Here is a 23,254-nt window from a genome sequence, read left to right on the forward strand (position 1 = left end):
AGAGGTCACAAAAGACCCCACAACAACATCCAAAGAACTGCAGGCCTCACTTGCCTCGCTTAAGGTCTGTGTTCATGTCTCCACCGTAAGAAAGACACAAAAACGGCCTGCATGGCAGAGTTCCAAGAGGAAAACTACTGTTGAACAAAAAGAACACTAAGGCTCATCTCAATTTTGCCAGAAAACATCTTTATGATCCCCAAAACCTTTGGGAAAATACTCTGTGGTCTGACCAGACAAAAGTTGAACTTTTTGGAATGTGTGTGTCCCATTACATCTGTTGTAAAAGTAACGCCGTATTTCATAAATAGACCATAATACCAACAGAAAAATATGGTGGTGCTAGTGTGATGGCCTGGGTCTGTTTTGGTGCTTCAGGACCTGGAAGACCTGCTGTGAAAAATGAAACCGTGAAGTTTGCTTTGTACCAAAAAATCCTGAAGGAGAATGTCCGGCCATCTGTTTGTGACCTCAAGCTGAAGCCAACTTGGGTTCTGCAGCAGGACAATGATCCAAAACACACCAGCAAGTCCACCTCTGAATGGCTGAAGAAAAACAAAAAGAAGACTTTGGAGTGTCCTGACCTGAATCCTTTTGAGATGCTGTGGCATGATCTTAAAAAGGCGATTCATGCTGAATTAATTTGGCTGAATTACAACAATTCTGCAAAGATGAATGGGCCAAAATTTCTCCACAGCACTGTAAGAGACTCATTGCAATATATATATATATATACATATTTCTACACAGTTGGACACCCTATAATGTACACAGCAAAGAAATAATAATAATTATAATTATATAATTAATAACAATAATAACAATAATATAATTATTAATAATTATATTAATATTAATAATAATAATTCGTATTATTTATAAGAAACAAATTCAAGATTATTTGAATTATCACTTCTTACTACAACTATTACTACTAGTAGTACTACATTTAATATCATTTTCATTAGTAAATGTCATAATGACAAATGTAGTTGCATTTTTCACACTCCTAGAAATAAATAACGTGCAGACTGTATGTAAACGGCAAAACACAACAAAATGCTATAACTATGTACGGTAGGTGGCGGTATGCACCCTGTCGACTGTCACACCAATACCTCCAAAGAAGAAGAAGTATGCGCATGTCGTTAGTGTGACGTCATATTGCTGATTTGTTCTTGCTGACCAGAAGCACATGATCAAGTGTGTTTACACATGCAGTGACAGCAGCCATATCGTTACATAGCATTACTGTCGAGTCCGAAGAGGACAAGCTGTGGCGAGTAGAGTGTTATTTGTTCAGCGGTAAACTTGGTAAGTCGGCCTCGGTAAGTATTGCTACTGATACGTTGCTGGCTTCCGTAGCAGCAGGTCGAGCTAGTGCATAAGACAGTAGCTACTTTTATCATGACTAATGGTAGCTAACACTGTTGGCTTTTGTAGAAAATTACACCCGGTTTTCTGAAAGTTACTTCTGAGTTTTAAACATTCAAGAAAATAAATCGCAAGATCAGGTGCTGCTATGATATAATTTTCATAAATAAATACTGTATTATTCTAATGCCCTTTCACCTTAAGTTGTATTTCGTTTCGCGCTGTACAATACAAATTACATCGCTACAAAAGTAAGGTGGCCAATAGGGGGAAACGCGCAGCAACAAATGGTCCAAACACATAAATGATACAAAAACGCACAAATGCAACTTGGTCAATCACGTATACCTTGCAGAATAAAAAAGACATGCAAAAGAAAAGCTGTGCAAATGCCAAAACCACACGCCAACCTGTAAAACAACCGCTTGAGAGAAATGCTGCAAGTTCACAGAACAATACATCTTGCTGCAAGGTGTGTTAATAACTTAATTTCTACCTTTTATCTCCATACAACCTCCTGCAGGTCTCAGGTTCTTGAGACCAGGAAACCAGCCCTCTGTCCACCATGGGCGAGACAGATGTGGAACGTGAGTTTTTCCCCTTAAAAACCTGCTCAGATTCATCTTCATTAGATTCACCCATTATACACTTTCAGCAGGCTTATTCATTCATTTCCAGACCTTCTGCAATTCTGCCCCAAGCACTGCTAACCATCTTGCGTTCATGCAGCAAATATTGTGACTAACATTTGCAATTTGAGACTGAGGCATGTTGTGGTTTTACTCCAGAGGTGACCCTGGCTCTGCTTGATGCTGCCAATGACAAAGACGCTGAGGTCCAAGCTCAGGTCAGAAAGTCAATGCTGACTCTGGGAAAAGAACAGCCTGACAGAGTGCTTGCAATGTGTCAGGACTACCTGCTGAAACACCCAAAGGTAACACAATACATTCTGTATATAGTGGAAATGTATACACAAAATACAATGCCCTCCAAAAAACAACACACACAGAAGTGACAACCTTTTAAACAGTGCCATGACCTGGCTAAACCTTTTTTCACATTTAATTTAGTTCTGACGAGTTACCATGAATGTGTGTTTGTTTGTTTGTTTGTTTTCTAACATTAAACCTGCTCTCATTTAAATTCTCTTGGGGAATGCCTAAGACTGTGGTTTGACAGCTTACTCCACACATTTAGATGAAGTGAAGCTTGCGAATATTGCATGAATGAACACATACTGCATGTCTTCCATAGAGGCAAACATCCGTTTTCAGATTTTCATGGTTTCAAGTCTGTCAAGTTTTGTTGATACTGCACAAACTGTAGTCTGACGTTATGGTATAACTACTGAACTATATACAGTATTACAAAATATTTTGCTTACATTTTTTAACATTGTTATTAAGCAAAATATATACATTGCTTTGATAACTAACAATTTCACAGTTTTGGCACATACACAATCCACATTGCCACAATTGTGTTGTATATTATTGCAGAGTTACATATGACATATTGAACCACTAAATTATGAATCAACACGGGTCGTTATGTTGTTAGGCAACATCGTCATTCCGTCACAGTCCCCGGCCTTGTGATTATCACTTGATGTCACCATTTCTGTTGGCAACTATCCAAATATTAGGAAATATCAGTGATGCAGTGCATAGAATGTACTTCAATGTTGTTTTAATTTATTAGTAAAAAGCTTCTTACTGCAGTGCTAAGGCAAAAGATCTTCTGTTTGCTTTTGTAATTAAAAACAATTTTGTTTGTTAATGTTCTCCTCTGGCTGTGTTCTCACCCTCTTCCTCCTGCTCCAGTTGGTAGTTAGCCACAGAGTTGTGATTCTTCAAACCATTGAGCTGATTGTTGGCAGCAGGATAGAAGCAATCACGTACCCGAGGATCAAGAGCATCATCTCCTTGGCCTCTGATGAGATGACGCGATCAAAGGTAAAATATGCCTCATGTTCGATTTTGATTTGTAACACTGAGACGCTTATCAGATATTAAGTATGTTTTTTGTATTTGTGCTTCACGCAGGAAGTTGTCCCTGACTGGCAGCAGGCAGCCAGTAACATCATGGTTGCTGTAGGCAACAAACACATCAATGACATAATGGAGGAGATACTTAGTAAATTTCAACCCGGAGTTTTGCCTCACTTTTTTGTGGTCCAGACATTAGCAAACCTCTCGGATTCTAACGGTACACCATTACACATTGAAGCACAAGTGACCTGCACATTTTTACAACATATTACTTACCAATGCCAGACTTGTACTTCAGCTTTTCATAGGGCATGCAATCTTTTCTAATAATAAATAAGTTGTAGATATAACCTTGGGAGAAACAAGTGTGCTTGTTTACTGCTAAATTGATTTTTATAGGTCTTTGTTCATATTCACACATTCAGGTATTTATTGCACACTCTGTATACTGGTTTGTTCTGCACATCAGCTTGAGCCTTTGCTTTACTTACATGTGCTGTACTGTACATGCATCTACACCCCTTTCACTGAGTATGGTAGTTGTCCTTTATGGCCGGCCATCTGGCCTGCTTTTATTGTTGGCTTGATCTTATGTAATGTAGTGTTCACAAGAAGCCACTGTTCTTTAATAGACACTATTATCCCCTTTCCTCTGCAGTTTATGGCATGGTGCCTTTCCTGAATGCTATTCTTGGTACCATGTTGCCCATGCTGAGCCTAGCTAAACAAGACAACATGAAGTGGGTGTTCTCCTCCGGTACGTACCAACTTTATTTTCCAATTCGTCACAGTTGTATGTAGTATTCAGCTCTCGTCTAATGTGTATTGGAATGCTATACATGTTGTCAAATATTGACTTCGGTCAGGAAGAGAGGTACAATATAAAAAGTTATCTTACTGTATTGTATCTTAAAAATTAATGCTTCTTTTCTTTTGCGTCCTCCTGTTTTGTGTCTCTCCCCTCAGCTCTGTGTCATTTCAGTGACAGTATCCTGGAGTACCTTGCCAACCTTGACAAGGCTCCAGATCCCACAGTCAGGCCAGACACATTCTCCAGTGAAATTTATGCTGCCTTTGACATCCTCTTCAATAACTGGTTGCAAAGCAGAGAATCAAAGGTAAGCGCTCACAAGGTTAACACAATGGATTGGTGTGTCTGCTCAGACTGAAGTCATGTGCTCTTTGCTCTTTAGGGAAGTTATGTGAAAGTGTAAAAAAGGAAGCTCAGTCAAGCTTACCATTTCAGTTTCAAATTCAAATTATATTCGCTGGTTCTTAAAAATTCCTTTCTACAATTTGATAAAGTAAGATAAAAGTAAGATAATACTAGAAGCTTTTGATATTTTAACCCTGCTTTTAACATAAAACCTCAGGCATAAATGTCTGCTGCTCTATATTACATTCATAGTTGTTTGATTAAATTTGTTGGAAAAGTTGATTTTATTTTGATTGGAGTCTTTAAGTATAACAATGTCCGTAGCTTATTTGCACTACTTACTAAAGTAAGGAAACAAATTAGATGTGACTTTTTTTGCATATTTGTCACACTTAAATGTTTCAGATCATCAAGCAAATGTAAATATTAGTCAATGACAACACAACTCAACACAAAATGCAGTTTTTAAGTTCAAGTTTTTATTATTAGGGGAGAAAAAAAATCCAAACCTACGTACATGGCCCTGTGTGAAAAAGTGATTGCCCCCTAAACCTAAACCGGTTGGGCCAACCTTAGCAACAACAACTGCAATCAAGCGTTTGCGATAACTTGCGATAACTTACAGCGCTGTGGAGGAATTTTGGCCCACTCGTCTTTGCAGAATTGTTGTAATTCAGCCACATTGGAGGGGTTTCCAGCATGAAGGGCCTTTATAAGGTCATACCACAGCATCTCAATAGGATTCAGGTTAGAGGATCATGTAGATGAACTGAAACATTTAAATGTGACAAACAGAGACAAATGTATAAGTGATGTCCTGTCTTATGTCTTGCAGTTGAGGCTAACAGTAGCTGAGGCAGTTGGCTCGATGTGCCATCTGATGGCCAGCGATAAATTGGAAGAGCAGATTGCCAAACTCATTCCTGCCATTCTGTCCTTGTATAAAAAAAACAATGAGCACTACATCATTAGCAAGGTGAGTTGAGGCTGGAGCATCAATGAAGTTAACTGTTTATATTTTGAAGCAGGATCATGATGATGATTGGAGGTAACGTTTCACAACATATGTTATAATTGACGGTGTTGTTAGAACATAGTTGACCTCATTCCAAAAACTGTTTGTCTTTGTTCTCCCTTCTTCCAGAGTCTATGCCAGGTTCTTGATGCTTCTGTCAACATGGGCAGCAGGGTGCTAGAGACACAATTGGACAGTCTGCTTTTTGCACTCCATCAACAGGTATGCTTGCATAAATAAATCTACCGTATACGTTAAAAATGACCCGTTGTAACTAAAGTGTGAACGGTGTTACCACTGTATTTTCCAGGCCTTAAACACGCTATTGAATTAGTATACCAAAGCAACTGGAGTAACCTAATACAGTAATAACAATGGCTCATATTTTTCTCATGGCCCTTTTTTTTTTTTTTTTAGATGAAAGAAATATAAAATCAGCTGATACTTTGCATGATGTGTCTACTGTTGCGACACTCCGCCTCAGTGACTTTGCCAATCAAATGTTTATATGAGGAATTCTTGAAATACACTTAAACTTATATTGGCAGTCACACTGGTCAAAGTATCAGAATGATACATTCCTGTGTAGTGTAATGTCATTGCATTGTACAGTAGGTCAGCGCATGTCATACATTTAACAAGTAACCTAATTAACCTACACTGTCCCACTTTTTTTTTTTTTTCAGGAAGCTGATATGTGTTAAAAAAAATCTTCTATTGTCAAAGTGTTTTAACTTTAGAGGGCTAAAAATACATCCAAATGTATCTGAGTCATAACACAGCTATTTACAAGGACACTCAAATGTTGTTTTTTCTGTTTACCAGTTGCTCATTGGCCTTGTAAAAATGATCTTTGCTGGGCTCACAAATGCTTTCAAATTGTCCATGTCATGTCCACTTTATTTTTAATCTGTGAATACTTTTTGTTTTATTACAACAAAGAGCGAATCTGTGTTTGTGGCAGTATTTTCCAGTGGGTACAGTCAAAATAATAGCCACGGAAGATGAACATCGTAATCCTGCAAATTTAATGAATGATAACTACAGTTGGCTGACAGCAACATTAGGTACACTGCCTCATGTGTATATAAAAAAACAAACTCACATTCCTTGTAGTTGTAGAGCGAGGCAAACTACAACACCAATAATAAAATTATTGTTCCAGTAATACAGTATCTCTATGACAGTGTTCTTGTATTTGTTTAGTGTAGTCAAGGCAAGTGTGCCGTTCACCTAGATGATCGCTGTTTTAGGATTCCCATTGTCTTTGTAGCCAAATACTACACCACAGATATCACATCACTGCAATTTTGGAGGAAGTGTGTTCATTTTAATGCAACCAATATCCTTTTCTCTCTCCAGGTGTCCAACTCTGTTGATTACAGTAACCCTCCTACAGTCAAGAATCACAATGAGGTTCTGCGTTGCTTCAGTTTGTTAGGTAGTGGAACTCTTACATGATTATGTATGCTCTAATGCCAACTGGTGCGCTGTGACATCCGCTCTAACTATTGGAGTCACAAGAACAGTAATGAAATCATCCACCATTGTGTCAGACATGTCCCTCTGAGGATGATCATATTAACTGTGGAGTTTAATCTAACTACATGTTTACTCTTGACCTATTTTGCTTCACCTTTTTATGCTGTTGTTGTTGGATTTAAGTTACAAGTTATGTATTTTAAAGTCTTTCTACCCATCTTCCATTCTAGCCAATGCTTTCCCAGACCGACTGGTAATGTTTGTTCTGCAGAAATTAGAAAACAGCAATGAAAGGAACAGGTTGGGCTCCCTGGCTGTCCTGCGTCACCTTATCAATTCCAGCAGTGAGTAGATGCAAAGTGCTATCATATCTAAATAATTTCTATAATGATATAATAATGTATAGTATTGATCTTGGAATCTGCAGTTGTTTAGAAATGTCTCCAAAACACTTCCTCAACTTCTGTAAATCTACAGTTCTGTCTACAAATATTAGCTCTTCAATGAGTATACCTCGGGCCCTCTGTAAATTTGAGAAAATCTAAATTAAATTCAAAATTATGCGTTAACTTATAGTACTACTACTATTAATAATAATCACTTTTTTACACTCACATCTATGGGCTCTAAGTTTTCATTCAATCATGTGGTAATGTGTGCGCGCGTTTGTGTTGCAGCTTCCATGATGGAGACTAAGAAGCTTCTTATTCTAGCTAGCATCAGGCAACCAATGGCTGACCATAGCAACAAGGTAACACACGGCCATTGATAAACATAACATGAGGATTGCCGCTGAGACAATCATTAAACTTCTGCTGTCGACCCAGGTTAAGAAGCGTGTGGTCCAGGTGATCAGCGCCATGGCCCATCATGGTTATCTAGAGTTAGACGGAGGAGAGTTACTGGTGCGATTCATAGTCCAACACTGTGCCTTACCGGACACATATCAAGTATGCCAACAACAGCAACATCGCAATTATCACATTCACGCAAACACTAATACTTCTCTTTTGCATTGTTCATGTAGACTAACAATGTGTCTTGTACATACAGTACCTATGTTGTCTTTCAGTTGCAATCTTTTATTGAAAGGAACCCATGCCATAAGAGAGATACATGTATTTCCTTGTCTTTGTGTGCCTTAGAGGGGTCAGAAACCTGAAGACCCAGAAGAGGTAACGAACGAGGCACTGAGGTCAATGTGTGACAACACCCTTCATCTACTGACCACAACTGTTGGACGACTGGCTGATGTATGTAAAGTATCAGTTTCACTTGTGTTGACTCAGTCCACTACATCTCCATTCAAAACTATAAAGTTTCATCTTTTTTTTCTACTTCAAATTCTATTTATATCACTTAAAGGGATAGTTGGGACTTTTTGACATGAAGTTGTAGCATTGTAGTACATCAGCAGAAGTCACCGTTGATGTACTACAATGCTGATGGGGATGTCATACAACTTCATGTCAAAAAATCCGAACTATCCCTTTAAGGGCAACTTTTAATGACTTTATGTTCATTTTTAGGTGCTATGGCCAAAGCTCCTCAACTATCTAACACCTTCACAGTACAACAATGCCACCACTCCACTGTGCAGGAGTCTGATTGTACTTGGTAACAAGAAAAAGGAAAACAAGGAGCCCAGCTTTAACATTGACTTTACACAGGAAGGTAGATTGGGCATTTGTAACAGTGTGTTAATATGTCTGTTATATGACTTGTCATCGGCACACTAAATTTATTTTCTCATTATTTGAGGATGTTCTGTCGCATACTTTAATATATAGCACTGATGAATGTTTGACTATATACAGTACAGTATATGTTAGGGGTGTCACAAGATATTGTGCTTATGCTGCATATTTGAAAGTGGTGCTGTTCCGTATCATTAAATCCAGGCTAAATTTGTTGTCTTGTAGTCAATCTGCCATCTCCTCAAACACTGATGATCAAACTGTTGGTAAGTACAACCACCAACACATAAGACAGCATCAGATTTTGAAAAATAAATCCATAGTATTGTCCAACTGAGTCATTTATTGGAGTAACTGTAACTTGACTTGTTTCTTTGGGTGGTTGGCTTGGTCAATTCCAGATGAATGCAGCATTCCCATTCAGTAGCAGAGGTCATGGAGCTCCATCACTCGCCCTCCTCCAAATCCTTTCTGTTAATATTCACCGCAACACAGAAGCTCTCTGGGACAAAGAGATTCCTCCTTTGCTGGCAGTACTGGAGGGTAAGCAGCAGGTGTTTGCTAATGGTAGAAAATGACGCTGGTACGCGCGTCTCGATCATTCTGTTGTTATTTTCAGAGTCGTCGGCCGAGAGTCTTGATAAGAAAAGTTGGCATGAAAATGTGCTGGAGGTGGGCTTTTTAATATTAAATATTGTATTAAGTAGGTTTTGACTATTGAAAATGAAGACATGAGGTGTACTAATAGCATATTTTGTGATGCTTTGAAATAGGAAACAATAATACTTTGTCTATTCTAGACTTTTTTTAAATTCATTTCATGTTTCCCATGTAGCAGTGGTGAAATCATTTGTTAATATTGGTTTAAAACTGGTTCATAGGTTACTACTCAGAGGTCTACTTTATACACGTACGTATGTGACCGAATAACAGTTATAATGTGGTGCAATTGTCTCCAGATCCTGTCTAAAACATTGCTTGCTGTTGACGATGACAAGTGGGTGTGCCAGTTGGCAGCAGAAGCAACAAGATACTTGTCCACGTATAACAATGCTTTGGAGGAAAAGGTATGCACCAAAAGGCTATTTTACAGACCAAGCCTACTGCAAATTGTCATAACCAACAGTATTTTAAAACATATACCGGTACTGCTTTTTTTTCTTGACAGAGTTTCCTGTACCAATGTATTGGAGTGACCCTCCAGCATTCTCTCAATAAAGAGTTTGTTAAAAAACAGTTGCAAGAAATCCTCCTGACAGCACGACACAATGATGCTGTTGAAAGAGAGGTACTGCCAATCAAATTTTGGGAATCTCATTTGTTGGCTTCGGTTTCATCTTACTTAAGAGTTAGTCTTGAGGAATTTGATACAATGAAAGTTAATTTGTCAGATGATCACAGGATTAGATGTATTTGGGTACTCCACAGAAATAGCATATAGATAAACACTTAATAATACTCAATAACAGTTTTTCTAATCTATAAATGAAAGTAAGATGTACACAAATGTAAAATTCAGTGTAACTGTATTTTTATTTCTTTAAAAAGGATAGAACAGCATGTTCATTTTAGTTTTCTCATTACCAGGGTCATCCCTGGCCAAACTGGTGTCCGAAGCAGAATTTTTTTTGGATACCCATCCCCACCCCTGTCCCCCATTACAAAATGACTGTGTCACAAATAGGGGTGCCTCCAGGAACTGCGGGCCTCATGAAAAAAATCACATTGGCACAAAAGCTATTTTTGTACTGTTTGACTTGAACCTGAATTTAGTTAGATGCATGTTTGGAGTAATATGGATAGATTGAAAACATGTTTAAATAAATTGTATTCAGTGCATAATAACAAATTAACTGAATTTTTAAAAAAAACTCTCCGGGACACAGCTCTACCATTAAACCGCCAGGGACTGACAGTTAAGCGGGTGAATTCTGCCATTTGATTATTTGATTCTGCTGCGTGATGTCAATCATTATGGCAACAAGTGCTATCAGATTACGTCTCTCTTTTTTTCCCCCCCTCCTCTCTCTGCTGCCTCGGGCTGACTTGGTGCTCAATATCTCACGGCAGCGTTGACCATTTTCTGAGAATGCGCCCTTTGCGTAAAATGCGGCCCCCTCATGGTTTGTGTGGCCCTGCCCATTAGTTTGATATAAAAGTATTGGACCCTTCAAATCCAGCTCTAATCTCTCTGTGTTTCATGTTCTCTCGCCTTTGGGTTATTTACAAGTAGTCTAGTTTCGTCACGCAGCCTAAAAAGATGCATGTTAGGTTAACTGGAGACTGTATTTGTCCATAGGTGTGAATGGCTGTTTGTATATACTGTACATGTCCTGTGATTGACCCGCAATCAGTCCAGGGTGGATCTCACCTCTCGCTGAAAGTCTGCTAGGATAGGCCCCAGCTCATTTGTGACACTGAGCAGGATACACGATAAAAAAATGAATGACTGAATGAATGCTAGATTACTGGATTTTGTTTTTATGTCATGCTTTTATTGTCAGGGTGTGGCTCTGGGCATCGGGCGGTGTGCAAACAGCCATCTCGAAGGAACTCTGGCCAAACTGGAAGAGTTTGGAAAATCAGATGCGTTCAAGAAATCACCAAGCATCTTTAACTTACTCAAAGTAAACATTTATAATAATAATTTCAGTTAAAAACATTCATTAGTTGGTTGATTTTGAGTTTCTCCCCAACTCCTCAGGAACGCAACGATGTTGAGCTGGAGAAAGTGAAAAGCACATTAATCCTTTGTTATGGTCATGTGGCTGTAAACGCTCCTCCAGAAAAGATCCTGAATCGTATTGATCAAGACATTCTTCGCAGTATCAGTAAACATTTCAACACTAAGGTAATGCCAACACTGTGGTGATACATTTTTGATAAGCCATTTATGTAGAGAGTTTGTTTGCAATCTTGGTCATTGCAATGGATAATAAGTGTTGTATCTCTCATTTAGAGAAAATTAAGTCTGTTTTAATCATTATACGTCTATCCACATATATCACCTCTTTACAACAGTATATTTGGCAATATACAGTATTTTTTCTTCTTTTTTTCATCTGACATTTAGCTAGTCTTATCTTGAGGTGACAAATGTAATCTGTGAAAAAGATCTTCTGCTAAGTGTATTGTGGTGTTTGTATTACGTATTGGCCGAACATCCGTTTTGTCCAACGTAGTAGCAAAATCCTGTACATGTAGTCGACCATGTGTAAAGATAATTTTTAAAAACATTTTTGGTTTTGACAGAATATTCATAGCCTTATGATTATATCACATCTATTTCATACAGGTTCTTGGAATTAAAGTAGAGACAAAGGTATCGTCACAGGGATAATGGGGCTATTTGAATGTGTTTCTCTTCCCAGTTAACTTCTGCTACTTTTTTCTGCTCCACGTTTGCGGTGTTTCTGATCAAATTTTGCTGATTGCCCGAACGCTGACCTGAGACTATTTAACATTGACTCCGTAACAGCTTGTTTATGTCTGTCAATTTTTACACCAGAGCCTGTGGGTGGGTGAACCGATCTACTCTAATCAACACTGGCTTAAAAGTTCTCTCCATCTGCAACTATGGCAGGATCAATCTTCATTTTGAAGATTGATTAATATATTGCTTGAATGATTCTTGGCTTTGCTTATGCTAATCTGTTTATATAATATGATATTGGCGGTGGCACGTTTCTTTCTTTAGGGGGATTTTCTTTCAAAGTTTGAAAGTACTTGTAGAATCTTCTGATGTGTCCTGTCACTGTGCCTTCTTTGTGTCCTTACATTATGTGTGCCTGCATTTGTGTCTGTGTTTGTGTGCCCAAATGTCAGGATCTGACAATGAAACTGAGTTTGATCCAGAGCGTTGGACTTGTTGCAAAAGCCATCAGTGAGTGTGTCAGGAAACAAGGCTACGTCTTCACTCGCAAACAGGAGCTCATTTCTGTCATGCTGGTGAGTGGTCAGCACTCGTGTGTGTGTGTGTGTGTATATGTATATATTGTATCTCAATTAGAGGTGATGTCATCACACAAGATTTTGCGAGATTAAAACGCGACAAGATTTCCTGTTTGGAGAAAAGCTGTATCGCGAAAATAGGGCAGCCGGAATTCAATCAGACCGTCAACTATGCCATCGCTACTATGAATGATAATACAGTAATATGGAAGTGGCATTGCGCAAGGCATTTTTGAAAGCACTTTAGGTACTGTGCTTTAGGCACACCTTGCAATCCAACCTACCTTGGTGTTCACAGCGTCAGCGTCAACGAGTGACATGTGGCTGTTTTTTCCTTCAGAGTTGAACAGCTGCTTGCTAGTGGTTTGATGTCCAAGCAAAAGCTGTACTCATTCTACATTTGATTAGTTTTACTTAAGATTTGTCAGATCAACCCATGTAGATGTTTGGACTTGTCTGCACCCTTAATCACCGAGCGGTTCTATTGACGCTCATTGCATTTGGTTCAGCGACAGTTTTCAAGCACCGTTGATCATCTGCCTCGTAACACACCTCATACATAGAGGAGGTCCGTGTTGACAATTTAGAGACATGGTCGGTATATTTCCCAAATAAGGGTACGCATTTGAGTGTTTTTGTTTGTGTCATGCATTTATTCAATAATTAAATAAAAGCGATCAACAAAGGTGAAGAATCTACCAAGCAGGCAAGCGGGAGTGAGAACCGCTTCCCGTAATGCTGTGCAGTGCACATCTGAAAGCTGTAAAAATCCCTCCACAATGTATCCCAGCCCTTGACCAACAGCGCCAAGAAGGCAGAGCTAGGACACATTCGCCTTCCTGGCAAAACCTGCATGGGTGTCCGAAATGTGGCGCAGGGGACATCTGTGGAACGTGGCTCATTGTAGAAATAAAATAAACAAAAACCCAGTAAAGTGTGGGACAGTAAATATACTAAACGCACCTGCATTGTTTTGTGACTCGGTTAAGTGAAAAAGTTTCTTTGTCCAGTCATATCATTTCATTGTACTTTTCTTAAAATTAATGTTAAAATCGTGTCTCGTCTCGTTCTTGTGGAGCCAATCTCGTGTATTGCTTCGTCTTGTGAGTCGGGTGTCTCGTAACACCCCCTAATCTCAGTAAATTAGAATATCTTTGAAGAGGTTTTTCATTTCAGTAGTTTAATTCCCTAAAGTGAAACTCTTAGATTCTATGGATTCCCAGAGTGAAATATTTCAAGAATGTATTAATTTCTTAATTATTTTGATTCTAGCTTACAGCTAATAACCCAAATTCAGTATCTCATAAAATTTGAAAAATTGTCAAAAAGTTCAGTAGTGTAAACTACTGGTTTGCGCTGTCATCAGCAAATGAACTGCAAAAGCTTGATGAGCCTTTTTATTCGTCCCTGAAATCAAGTAACTTTTGCATGGGGAGTGGTGAATCATTGTCAACAAAACAAAGAAGAAAAATCCTCTAAAAAAGGATAATGTAATATTTGCGTAATCCTGCTAACAATCCAACCAACAAAGAAAATAATACCTTTCACTTTCACAATTTGTTTTCTTGGACAGGATTTTATTAAAGCGGAACCTGCTGATGCACTTCGGACTCCAGTACGCCACCTGGTGATGAGCACCTGTGCCAACCTCATGTATCCTCCAATGCTCTTCTAAGGGTTCCACCCTTGAAAGAGGCTGTTGACATTTTATCCTCTGTATCAAACAACAAAGAACCCTCGAACTTATCTTGGCTAACTGAAAGAGACATCGTTCATGTTTCTACCCTTTTCATTTCCCACTGGTTTTGCCTTTAACCTTTACTCCCCCAGGCCTCTAGACCCAACGCTGAGTGAGAATGAGAGTTTTGACTTGCTGAAGGTGTGTGTGAACAGTGTATTCTCTTTACCACTTGAGACGCACACGCCAGAAAAAACTAAAGAGGAGGAAATCTTGGACCCCAAACAAAGAAAGGTGAACTAGATAACTCTTGTGCCTATAGGTTATCTTTTGAATTGAATGAAATAAAATACATGTGTGCATACTACACAAACATTGTGGATTTAATCAGAATAACACTTGTGTGCAGGCCTTGTACAAAGACACCTCGGCTGCACTGCATGAGTTGCTGAACAGTGTGCTCACCAAGGATCCCACACCTGATAGTTTACAGAGTGTTTTTAAGGTAAAACAGTGTTTCTCCTCATGCTGTTCTTCTAGTGTGACCCCTTTACTTTGTATCATTGACAGAAATCAATCACATTAATTAATAAGTGCTCATTTTGAAAATTAAGATTGGGATTCATTTCGTGTTTATCCGGTTTTTGTATAGAATGCATTTTGCAGAGGTTACATTTTGTTAAAGATTTGTTTGACTGTATTTGTGGTTTGAATACGTTCTATCTCATTTTTACACGTGAATGTCATTACATTGTTTAACTGGCTGACATATCAGGGAATGAAATGGTCCCTGAAACAGATAAATTAGCTATCATTTTCTATAAATGGTTAATTAGTTTGTTGCGGTGTCAGCGCTGATACTTCAGTCTGGTAAAGTGTCAACATTGGCTTCCTCCTATGTTGCTGTGTGTCATCTGACATCCTATCATCCCTTTCTGCCTCGTGCAGCACATTGAAGGCTGGTTGAGCTCACCACAAGACTACGAGAGAGAAAGAGCTATCACAGCCACTGCTGGCATGCTGACTCACTACCTGGACAAAATGACAGTAAAGGTGAATCCTGTCGACTCTTGTCTTGACTAGACATCTTATTGAAGCTTTTCTCACTTGCATTCATGTCTAGAACATGGTGTCTTTCCATAACCTTGGAGCTCTGCTGGGTCGACTGTCTCCACGCTGCTCCGACCCTCACCTTGTTGTACGCACCACAGCTATTGACTGTATATACACGTTGCTGTCTATCCAGCTGCGCTATGAAGGTGAAGACATTGACATATATTACATTGAGATTTTCCTGAATGATACTTTACGATATCATGTCATCTTTGTATTTTCTCCTTTGCTTAATTGTGTGTTACATTCACTGATTGGACAAAACGATTGGGATACCTGGCCATTACATTTGGATGAACTTAAAATGTAAATTTCTTCCACATCAAACTTATCCAAGAATGCCTTGTGTAGAGAAAAGGGCATGATTATGGGCATCGTTTGTTCATACAGTGACATGTTATGCATCTGTTAGTTTTTTTAAAAATTCTCACAGTTACCTAACAGGAACATTTTCCCTTTTTGAATGTGAAATACAGGTTTCTCTCTTGACTATAAAGATGAAGCTGTGGATGGGCTATTACTTCTAAAAGACAGACTAGAAAACCCTGACCATTCAGTTCTCTACAAGACCTGCTCTGAGCTTACCTGGGTACATTTTTTTAGCACACATTCAATCAACAAGATGTTCAACTTTTTTTTTTAACTTGTATCCATTTTATTTAGTTCTATGGTTGCTATTGTCACATACTCTCCTCGGTAACTGTCTATTTTTTTGTGTGCTTCAGGTGATGAGTAAGCGTCTACCTCAGCAGCAGCTTACCACCTTGGTGTTCATGTTGTTTGAGGGGCTGGTCGACAGTCAGACAAACTGCTGCAGAGCTTCATCTGTCATACTCAACACTCTGCTGAAGAACCGAGGAGGCGGACTCCAAGAGATGGTGGTGTACCTGTTCACTGCTAATGTGACTTTTACTAGATTAGTACACTTTATGCTTGCTTCATTTGAATTTGGTTTCATTTCATATTTCTAGGTACCAGAGATGCTGGAGGTGCTTCATGTGCAACTGCAGAGCATCACTGAGGAGCAGGTAGGGCAAGACAGTACCATGGCAATTATAGCTAGTATTTGTTTTCGTTGCGTGTTTGATATTTCCTTCATGTCTAGAATAACGAAGTTACCCATGATTAGTTACGTTCACCATGGTCATGCTTGATGATGTCACATTTTTATACCTGTGTTTAGGTGAGAGTGGCAGTCGGGCAGACTGTACTAATCCTGGCATCTCAACATCTCCAGACTGTTGTTAATACACTAATTAACCAACCACTTCCATATGACAGGTAGCTGTTTAACAACACGCACAAATCTATGGACGTATTTAACTACACAAGTACATTTGCTAGCTTATTTCCCCTTAGATATCTATTCTAGTGTGTACTTTCTTCATTTTAGGGCAGACTTTTGACTAGTGCACTTTTGCAGTTATATCCTTTTGTCCTGTTTTTTTTTTTCTTTTTTAGTTGGACCAGTGAGATGTGGATGGCTTTGGGAGCAGACCCCGTAGTGGCCAATCAGATCATTGAAATGGTAATGGAGAAACTTGCCGTCATGGCGCCCTATGTGGACAAGAAAGAGTCAATGATCAGAGGAGGAACAACCAAGATGGCTACACATAAGCCACTCGCTGTAAGTGATAAATGGGAACAAGCACCACCACATGGTTATCTTTAGACAAATGTTTGTGTTTGTTCTTTGTTGCTAGATGACATGTGGTGTCAAAGAACTCTTATTAAATGGACAGAGCCAAGAGCCAGCACTAAGTCAGTTCCCTCAGCTCTTTTCCTGCCTCACCGTCAGAATGGGAGCTAGCGTTGGTGTGTCGGCACCTAAGGATAACAACACAAAACATGCTGCCTCCGTCCACGTTGCAGGGTTGGCATATTTGTCGTCTTGTTTGTGCCGCCTTTTTGAATACGTTTTATGCCTTCATCTAGTGACTGATAGATTGCTGTTTGTGTGTGTATCTAGAGTTGCAGCTGATGCACTCAGAATCTTGCTAGCGAGAGCCCAGTTAGATGAGGTGATGAGAAGACTGGACGACGCTAATGCTTGGGATGCAATGAAGGATCAGAATACACACATAACTGGAGTCACGCTACTAGCAAGGTAAACATAAGATACATTAAACCTCAACCAGATCAATGTGTTTCAGTAAATTCGACATTTTATGAAGTAAGTTTGACCTCTGGAATGGGTGAATGCTTTTTTTATTTTTTCGATTTGCTTTTTTACCAAAATGGCCCTTAAGTCTGAAAAAGACAGTTTGGGCTGTAGAGATTTATACATGCACCCGCAAAAGCTAGCTTTTCTTCCTGCCACTCACACACACTATTTGACCTGGAGAGATGCATTCACGACAGAGACCCACTGGGAAAAAGTGTCTCTTGTCCAGCCTTTGAGACTCAAAGTGTTATGATGCCACATTTGATGCCACATGGAGATTAATGAAAGAGTCATCAAACTACAGTTGACCAGCTAAGAAGTATACATAGTATATCTTTATTTGGGGGAATTTTAATTGCCTAAAAAATATTTTTCCAAAAACTGATCTGGAAGACTTTTATGTTTGTCTCAGGTCAATATGATGTTTCTTATTTGGCAGTCCAAACAAAATGAAAGTAGAATATCCTCTTGGAACAGATTATGTTTGACCTCTGAGGGTCCACTGTTGTAGTATATGATGATATGCAATAGTACTGTAAGTGTACAATTCATAGTACATCCGCTACTACTACTATTAGTGCTACAGCTAATACTAGTAAGAGTAATGACGATCAGTTCTTTGCTGTACAATGAGTGAATCTGAAATATAAACCCTTCCAGTATACGTTTGTCCAACCCGTCATCAATAAGTGGGTGTTGTTTTAAGAATTGCGTTCTTTGCGGGTTTTTTTTATTTTTTAGTAAAGACTACAAAAGTATTACTAATAATTCTCTTGTCGTCAGGGCGATGGCGAAACACGCTGGCCCCAGGTTGCCTGCCATTGTGGAGTGTCTGTGCCCGTCCTTGAACAACATCTATGAGTGTCAGCGAATCACCGTCACAGCTTTCTTTTCTGAGGTGACAACCAGCAAGTGTTGCGTCACTTATCACTTTTTTCTTGTTCGAGGGGATTAGTATTCATAAAGTCCTCCTCCTTTTTTGTTATCTTGCCAACATTTTGCTGCAAATGACCTTTTCATACATGTCACTAAGAATTTCGAAAGACTATAAAATATACGTTTGCCCATAAGATGGAGATGATGTCTCTTGCTTTCTCTTTCTGGTCAGCTCTTGAACCATCATGTGGCCACAGAGTTGATGTTGATTGACGTGTTGATGAACAACATGATGGAAAGGATATCAGATCCTTGCTCCACTGTCCGCATGTTGGCCGTGCGGGGGCTTGGCAATATAGCTGTCGGCTCACCTGAAAAGGTATAGACACACACACACACACAAAAGCGTGAAAACACTGCTATGTGCAGTCGTCCCTCTCTGCATTGTGCTTCGAACATCACTCCCCCCCACGCTATTGCGTTTTTTTTTTTTAATTAATGAATAAATGATTTGTGTTTCAGGCCTACTACTACTGTGGCCTAGTAGTAGTAAAAAAAAATCCTTTGTATGTATTTTTTGACCAAATTAAGCATTTTGAAGCATAAAAATGGTTAAATGAACTAAGATCCAAATACAGTATAAGCCATTAAGACCAACATTGAACTTGTGACTGGAGTATTCTACATTGGTCACGAGGTGTTTGTGAGTGTTCGGTGAGACAAGCACCAGGCAGGTTTTTATTTATGTTTAAAGTTTCTCACAACAATAAGAATAACATAATAATAATCATAACAATAACATGGGTTACGGCCATAGCCCACTCCAAGCTAAAAGTCAACTCTGAACCACCGACATCACTTTTTGTCCGTCACCGATTCTGATGCCCTGTAAATGGCTTATTTTCTCTGATTATATTTACCATATTGGGTAAAATGAATGTAAAGGGTGTTGTTTCATGTCTAGAGGGCTCTAATAATGTTGAAAAATGTATTTAGAAGACCGTAAACAAGTTTTTTGGTATGAAAATATTCAATTTATATGGAAGGAACCCTACTTTGCAGAAATTCACTTATAGAGGTCGTATCTGGAACCAGTTAAGTGATAAATGAGGGATTACTGTTTACGGCAAACACGGTTTCTCTCTGTCTTTTCTCTTCAGGTGAACAAATATGCCAAAGAGCTGCTGGCAGCCATGAGTTCAGGCATGGAGGAGAAAGATGATCCAGGTAATGAACATGTTGGAGAACGTTCCACTAAGGGTGTTTGTGTGAACCTGTAGTTCACTTTCAGTTCAGTTGAAAGGTTTATGAACTTGGTCATTCTCCCCTCTGGCCAAATCTGGAGTTCAAGTGAATTTGTCTTCGTTGAATGGGAATGGATTCTTTTGACTGAAGTGACACAAAAAAAAGTCCGCAGACTAAAATGTTTAAGAGATATGAATGCACCTGAGTTTGGCGCCTGACCAAAAGAGCTCCATGAATGGTGAAGGCAAACTAACTGACAATGAGCCAGAAGATGCTAGTGTGAAAGTGCAGTTAAGTTGTATGTCACTGCAGGCAAGCTGATTACTCTTGAGGCCATGTCAGGTCTGTCTAAAGTTCTCGTCTACCTGGACAAGAAGAATATCCACCTACTAGTGGTTTATATCTTCATGAAGATCAGGCCATTTTTGGAGAGCGTAAGTTGTCTTGTGTTTTTTTTAAGAATGTAGACATCTTGGTTATTGTGAGGAAGAGCTGCACTAACATCAGAGACTTTGCACATCCAGGAGAATGATGAGATCCGCTGTGCTTCCATTCATCTCATGGGGAACCTGTCCAAGTTTGGTTCTGGAGAGCCAGTGTTCAAAGACCAGATCCACAATGTTCTTGTCAGCCTGCTTTTACACCTGGTTGATCCAAACCCACATGTAGTCAAGGTAGGAAATTGGCTCTCCCACATGTACAACCCATGTTTTTTGTTGGTTACCTATCACAAGGGATCAATAGCTACATGGTACACCAGTCAAATAGACCGTTGTTTTGGATTAAATGTAGTTTTTGGTTTTGTTTTTGCGTCCAGGCATGTAAGTACGCGATGCGTGTGTGTGCTCCGATGGTGGGCTCGGAGCAGATCACAGCCATGTTTCAGAATCATCTCTACGAGGACAAGAGCTTACACTACGGGGAATTCATCAATGATCTCACCAAGTACCTGGTGAGACTCTCAGATAAGATCTGCTTGAAAATCTTTGACAGATTTTGTAGACAGAGGCTAGCTGTAGAGCCCAATAGTTTAAAAGCCCTGTCCAAAAATACATCATCACTGATTCCTCTTCTGATGATTTGGAATTCTAATCAGTTGTGTGGGTTTGGTTGTTGAATAACTGCATCAGGAAGCGATTGAGAAAAATGGAGTGCATTATTTGGCTGCTGCCTGTGGATGAATGGTTGATTTAGTCACAACTAGTTTGCGCTCTAAAAGAAAGAACATGATGTAAATAGATAAAAATCATTCTTTAAAATAGTATTTCATCGTAAGAGAAGTTGTGGTTGAATGTCCATCCCGAGCGCAGTTCTGAACCTATCATGTGCTTTTGTGTGGTATTTTTTTTTTGCAGATCCAGGACTTTCCAGGCATGCTAAACTTCTACCACATCTCAGTCCTCCAGTTCTTCAAGAGCAACTGGTCTGAAGTCCGAGCCGGCGCAGCGATGTTCATAGGTATCAAACAGGCGGTGCAACGGTTGGGTCAACTCTCTCGTGTTGTGAACACCAGAGATGAAACCATGCCGTCTAACCAACGAACGAACCTTTTATGGCACCGATCACGCCACTAAAATCAATGAATGAAGCCGCAGCCTGATATTACATGTATATGGTTGTTACACGCTCAAAATGCGTTTGCTCATCAGGGTTTCTGCTGGGGAACCTTCCAGAGGAGCATTTCTCCCATCTCAATATGGGCACCATCACTAAAGGTGGTGCATTCGTCCATGTTTTTCCTTTAAAATATGTCCTTATTGGCTTTATAGTGGACTATAACAGGTATGTGTATGCGCCTTCATCCTCAGGTCTTGTGATGCTGCTCCAAGATCCCGACCCCGTGGTGAGAGTGAAGGCTGCAGAGGCTATGGGACACTTCCACTGACACAAAGCACTCCTTTACTTGCAAGTGTTTGCCCATCACCGATCACACAGCCACACCGACGAGGTCATTTAGTGCAACTCTATGTGATATTAGTCAGGATAGTACTAAAGTTGCAAAAACCACAGCATTCATGCAGTGACAAAAGACATTCCATCTTAATGAACTCTTGCAATTCCACAAACGCGTCAACACCGAAACACACTTTGCACTTGAACAAATTGTAGCTTTATTGATCTTGATTTATCTCTTGACTTACAGTACTTCTAGAGTTGGAACATTTTAGTAACCAAAGACTGCAGCAGAGTGATGTACTCGTCACACACATGCAATTAGTTGTTTTTTTCAATAACAGACACACACTGTTTATAGGGAAAAAATGATAGTTTCTTCAAATAATGTCTGAATGACACATTTGTGAGTAGATATACGGTGACTGTTTTACATGAGTGTGAGTTTATTTGCTTATGAAAGTCTCTAATTCATGGAAAAAGTTGCCATATAAAGCCAAACGTTATGACATTTCACTTTGTTTTTGGCTTTAGTTGCTGGGTTTGAGCTCGTTTCTTTTCTTTTCATCATCCAGCCAATCATCTTCTAAGGAAAGCTGATGTATAAAATAAAATCAAGTAGGCCGATTGGGACCAGAGGGGGGAATGTTTGAGCCATATTGGTGCCATGCAACAACTCAAGTGCCACCACTACATAGCATTATTGCTCCTCAATGAGCTGTTTTGTTTTGTTTTTTTTTCAAACACATTTCTGAAACTATTATTATTACGTAATAAATGCCGTCAGTAACATAGCAGCCAATGGACATCTTAGAATAATGTAATAACACCTCACAATTCATAGAAAAATGACTAAATAGACTATGATGGGGTGTTCATTGACGGTGTGTTAAAACAGGCCTGGTACTTTTCATGCCAATTTGTATATTATAGAACATATTTTTTTAATGACCCTCATTGTCACAAATGGAATGCCTTTTATGTGTTTTTTTTTTTTTTTTTATTTTTTTTTTTACATGTCACAGTTTGCGTTTACGTGTGCTTGCATGTCAGCCTTATGATTTGCCCTCGCCCCGCCCATTGACTGCTTTCATTTTGCATTCCTATCCGAAAGCCACTAGCAGCCATGTAGTCACCTTTTTAGGTTTTAGCAGCTGCTTCATTAGTGAATACACAATATTTATGAAGAACATGCACACATCTTTTCCTGGATCTGTATTTATTTATGGTGATGTTAACAGGGGCGCAAAGCTTGTGACACTTTCCAACATTGTTCCAATGCTGTTTGGTCGTTTAAGTATTTGGACTTGTTAATATAATGATGCTAATTACTTTACATGTTTACAATATTATGCGAGTCTAGCGCATTAAATATGATTTACCATCGTACCCTTCCCGCTGTCACGTGATCTCGCTATTACAAATGGCTGAATGTGTGAAAGAATGAGCGTGTTGCATGTGCGTAAAATATAGAAATAAAGACATACATTAAAACATGTAGTTGTTCTGATTCTTAATTGTGTCATTTGCTAGTGATCTGTCAAAAGTGATTGCTACACAAATATAGTTGCGCGCGTTTACAGATCTGCCTTAACCTAAAAGGGTGCAATTTTATCGGC

General features: G+C 39.2%; 1 protein-coding gene across 5 annotated transcripts; it reads left to right on the forward strand.

The window, feature by feature from the left end:
* The first annotated feature begins 1,153 nt into the window (after positions 1-1,153).
* On the forward strand, positions 1,154-23,138 carry mroh1 (maestro heat-like repeat family member 1). 5 transcript variants are annotated; one of them, XM_054782572.1, is made up of 45 exons: positions 1,154-1,328; positions 1,898-1,961; positions 2,163-2,308; positions 3,198-3,329; positions 3,420-3,582; positions 4,024-4,122; positions 4,332-4,483; positions 5,357-5,497; positions 5,666-5,758; positions 6,899-6,977; positions 7,249-7,362; positions 7,696-7,769; positions 7,846-7,968; positions 8,164-8,271; positions 8,548-8,692; positions 8,941-8,981; positions 9,117-9,258; positions 9,335-9,387; positions 9,675-9,782; positions 9,884-10,003; positions 11,220-11,342; positions 11,420-11,566; positions 12,011-12,037; positions 12,541-12,663; positions 14,240-14,319; positions 14,497-14,638; positions 14,754-14,849; positions 15,293-15,397; positions 15,468-15,603; positions 15,934-16,046; positions 16,183-16,335; positions 16,429-16,485; positions 16,641-16,738; positions 16,919-17,084; positions 17,161-17,330; positions 17,427-17,564; positions 18,405-18,519; positions 18,730-18,876; positions 19,658-19,724; positions 20,055-20,176; positions 20,267-20,416; positions 20,560-20,694; positions 21,098-21,200; positions 21,392-21,457; positions 21,551-23,138. In XM_054782572.1, exons 2-45 carry the CDS (start codon positions 1,940-1,942, stop codon positions 21,625-21,627), a joined length of 4,911 nt encoding a protein of 1,636 aa, XP_054638547.1. In that variant the 5' UTR covers positions 1,154-1,328; positions 1,898-1,939; the 3' UTR covers positions 21,628-23,138. The 5 variants fall into 5 exon arrangements, with proteins under 5 accessions (XP_054638547.1, XP_054638546.1, XP_054638549.1 ...); XM_054782571.1 differs by having other exon boundaries at positions 1,154-1,314; XM_054782574.1 differs by having other exon boundaries at positions 1,154-1,314; positions 7,846-7,923.
* The last annotated feature ends 116 nt before the right edge of the window (positions 23,139-23,254 follow it).

Source organism: Dunckerocampus dactyliophorus, chromosome 7 (assembly GCF_027744805.1).
Source record: "Dunckerocampus dactyliophorus isolate RoL2022-P2 chromosome 7, RoL_Ddac_1.1, whole genome shotgun sequence".
Taxonomy (NCBI): domain Eukaryota; kingdom Metazoa; phylum Chordata; class Actinopteri; order Syngnathiformes; family Syngnathidae; genus Dunckerocampus; species Dunckerocampus dactyliophorus.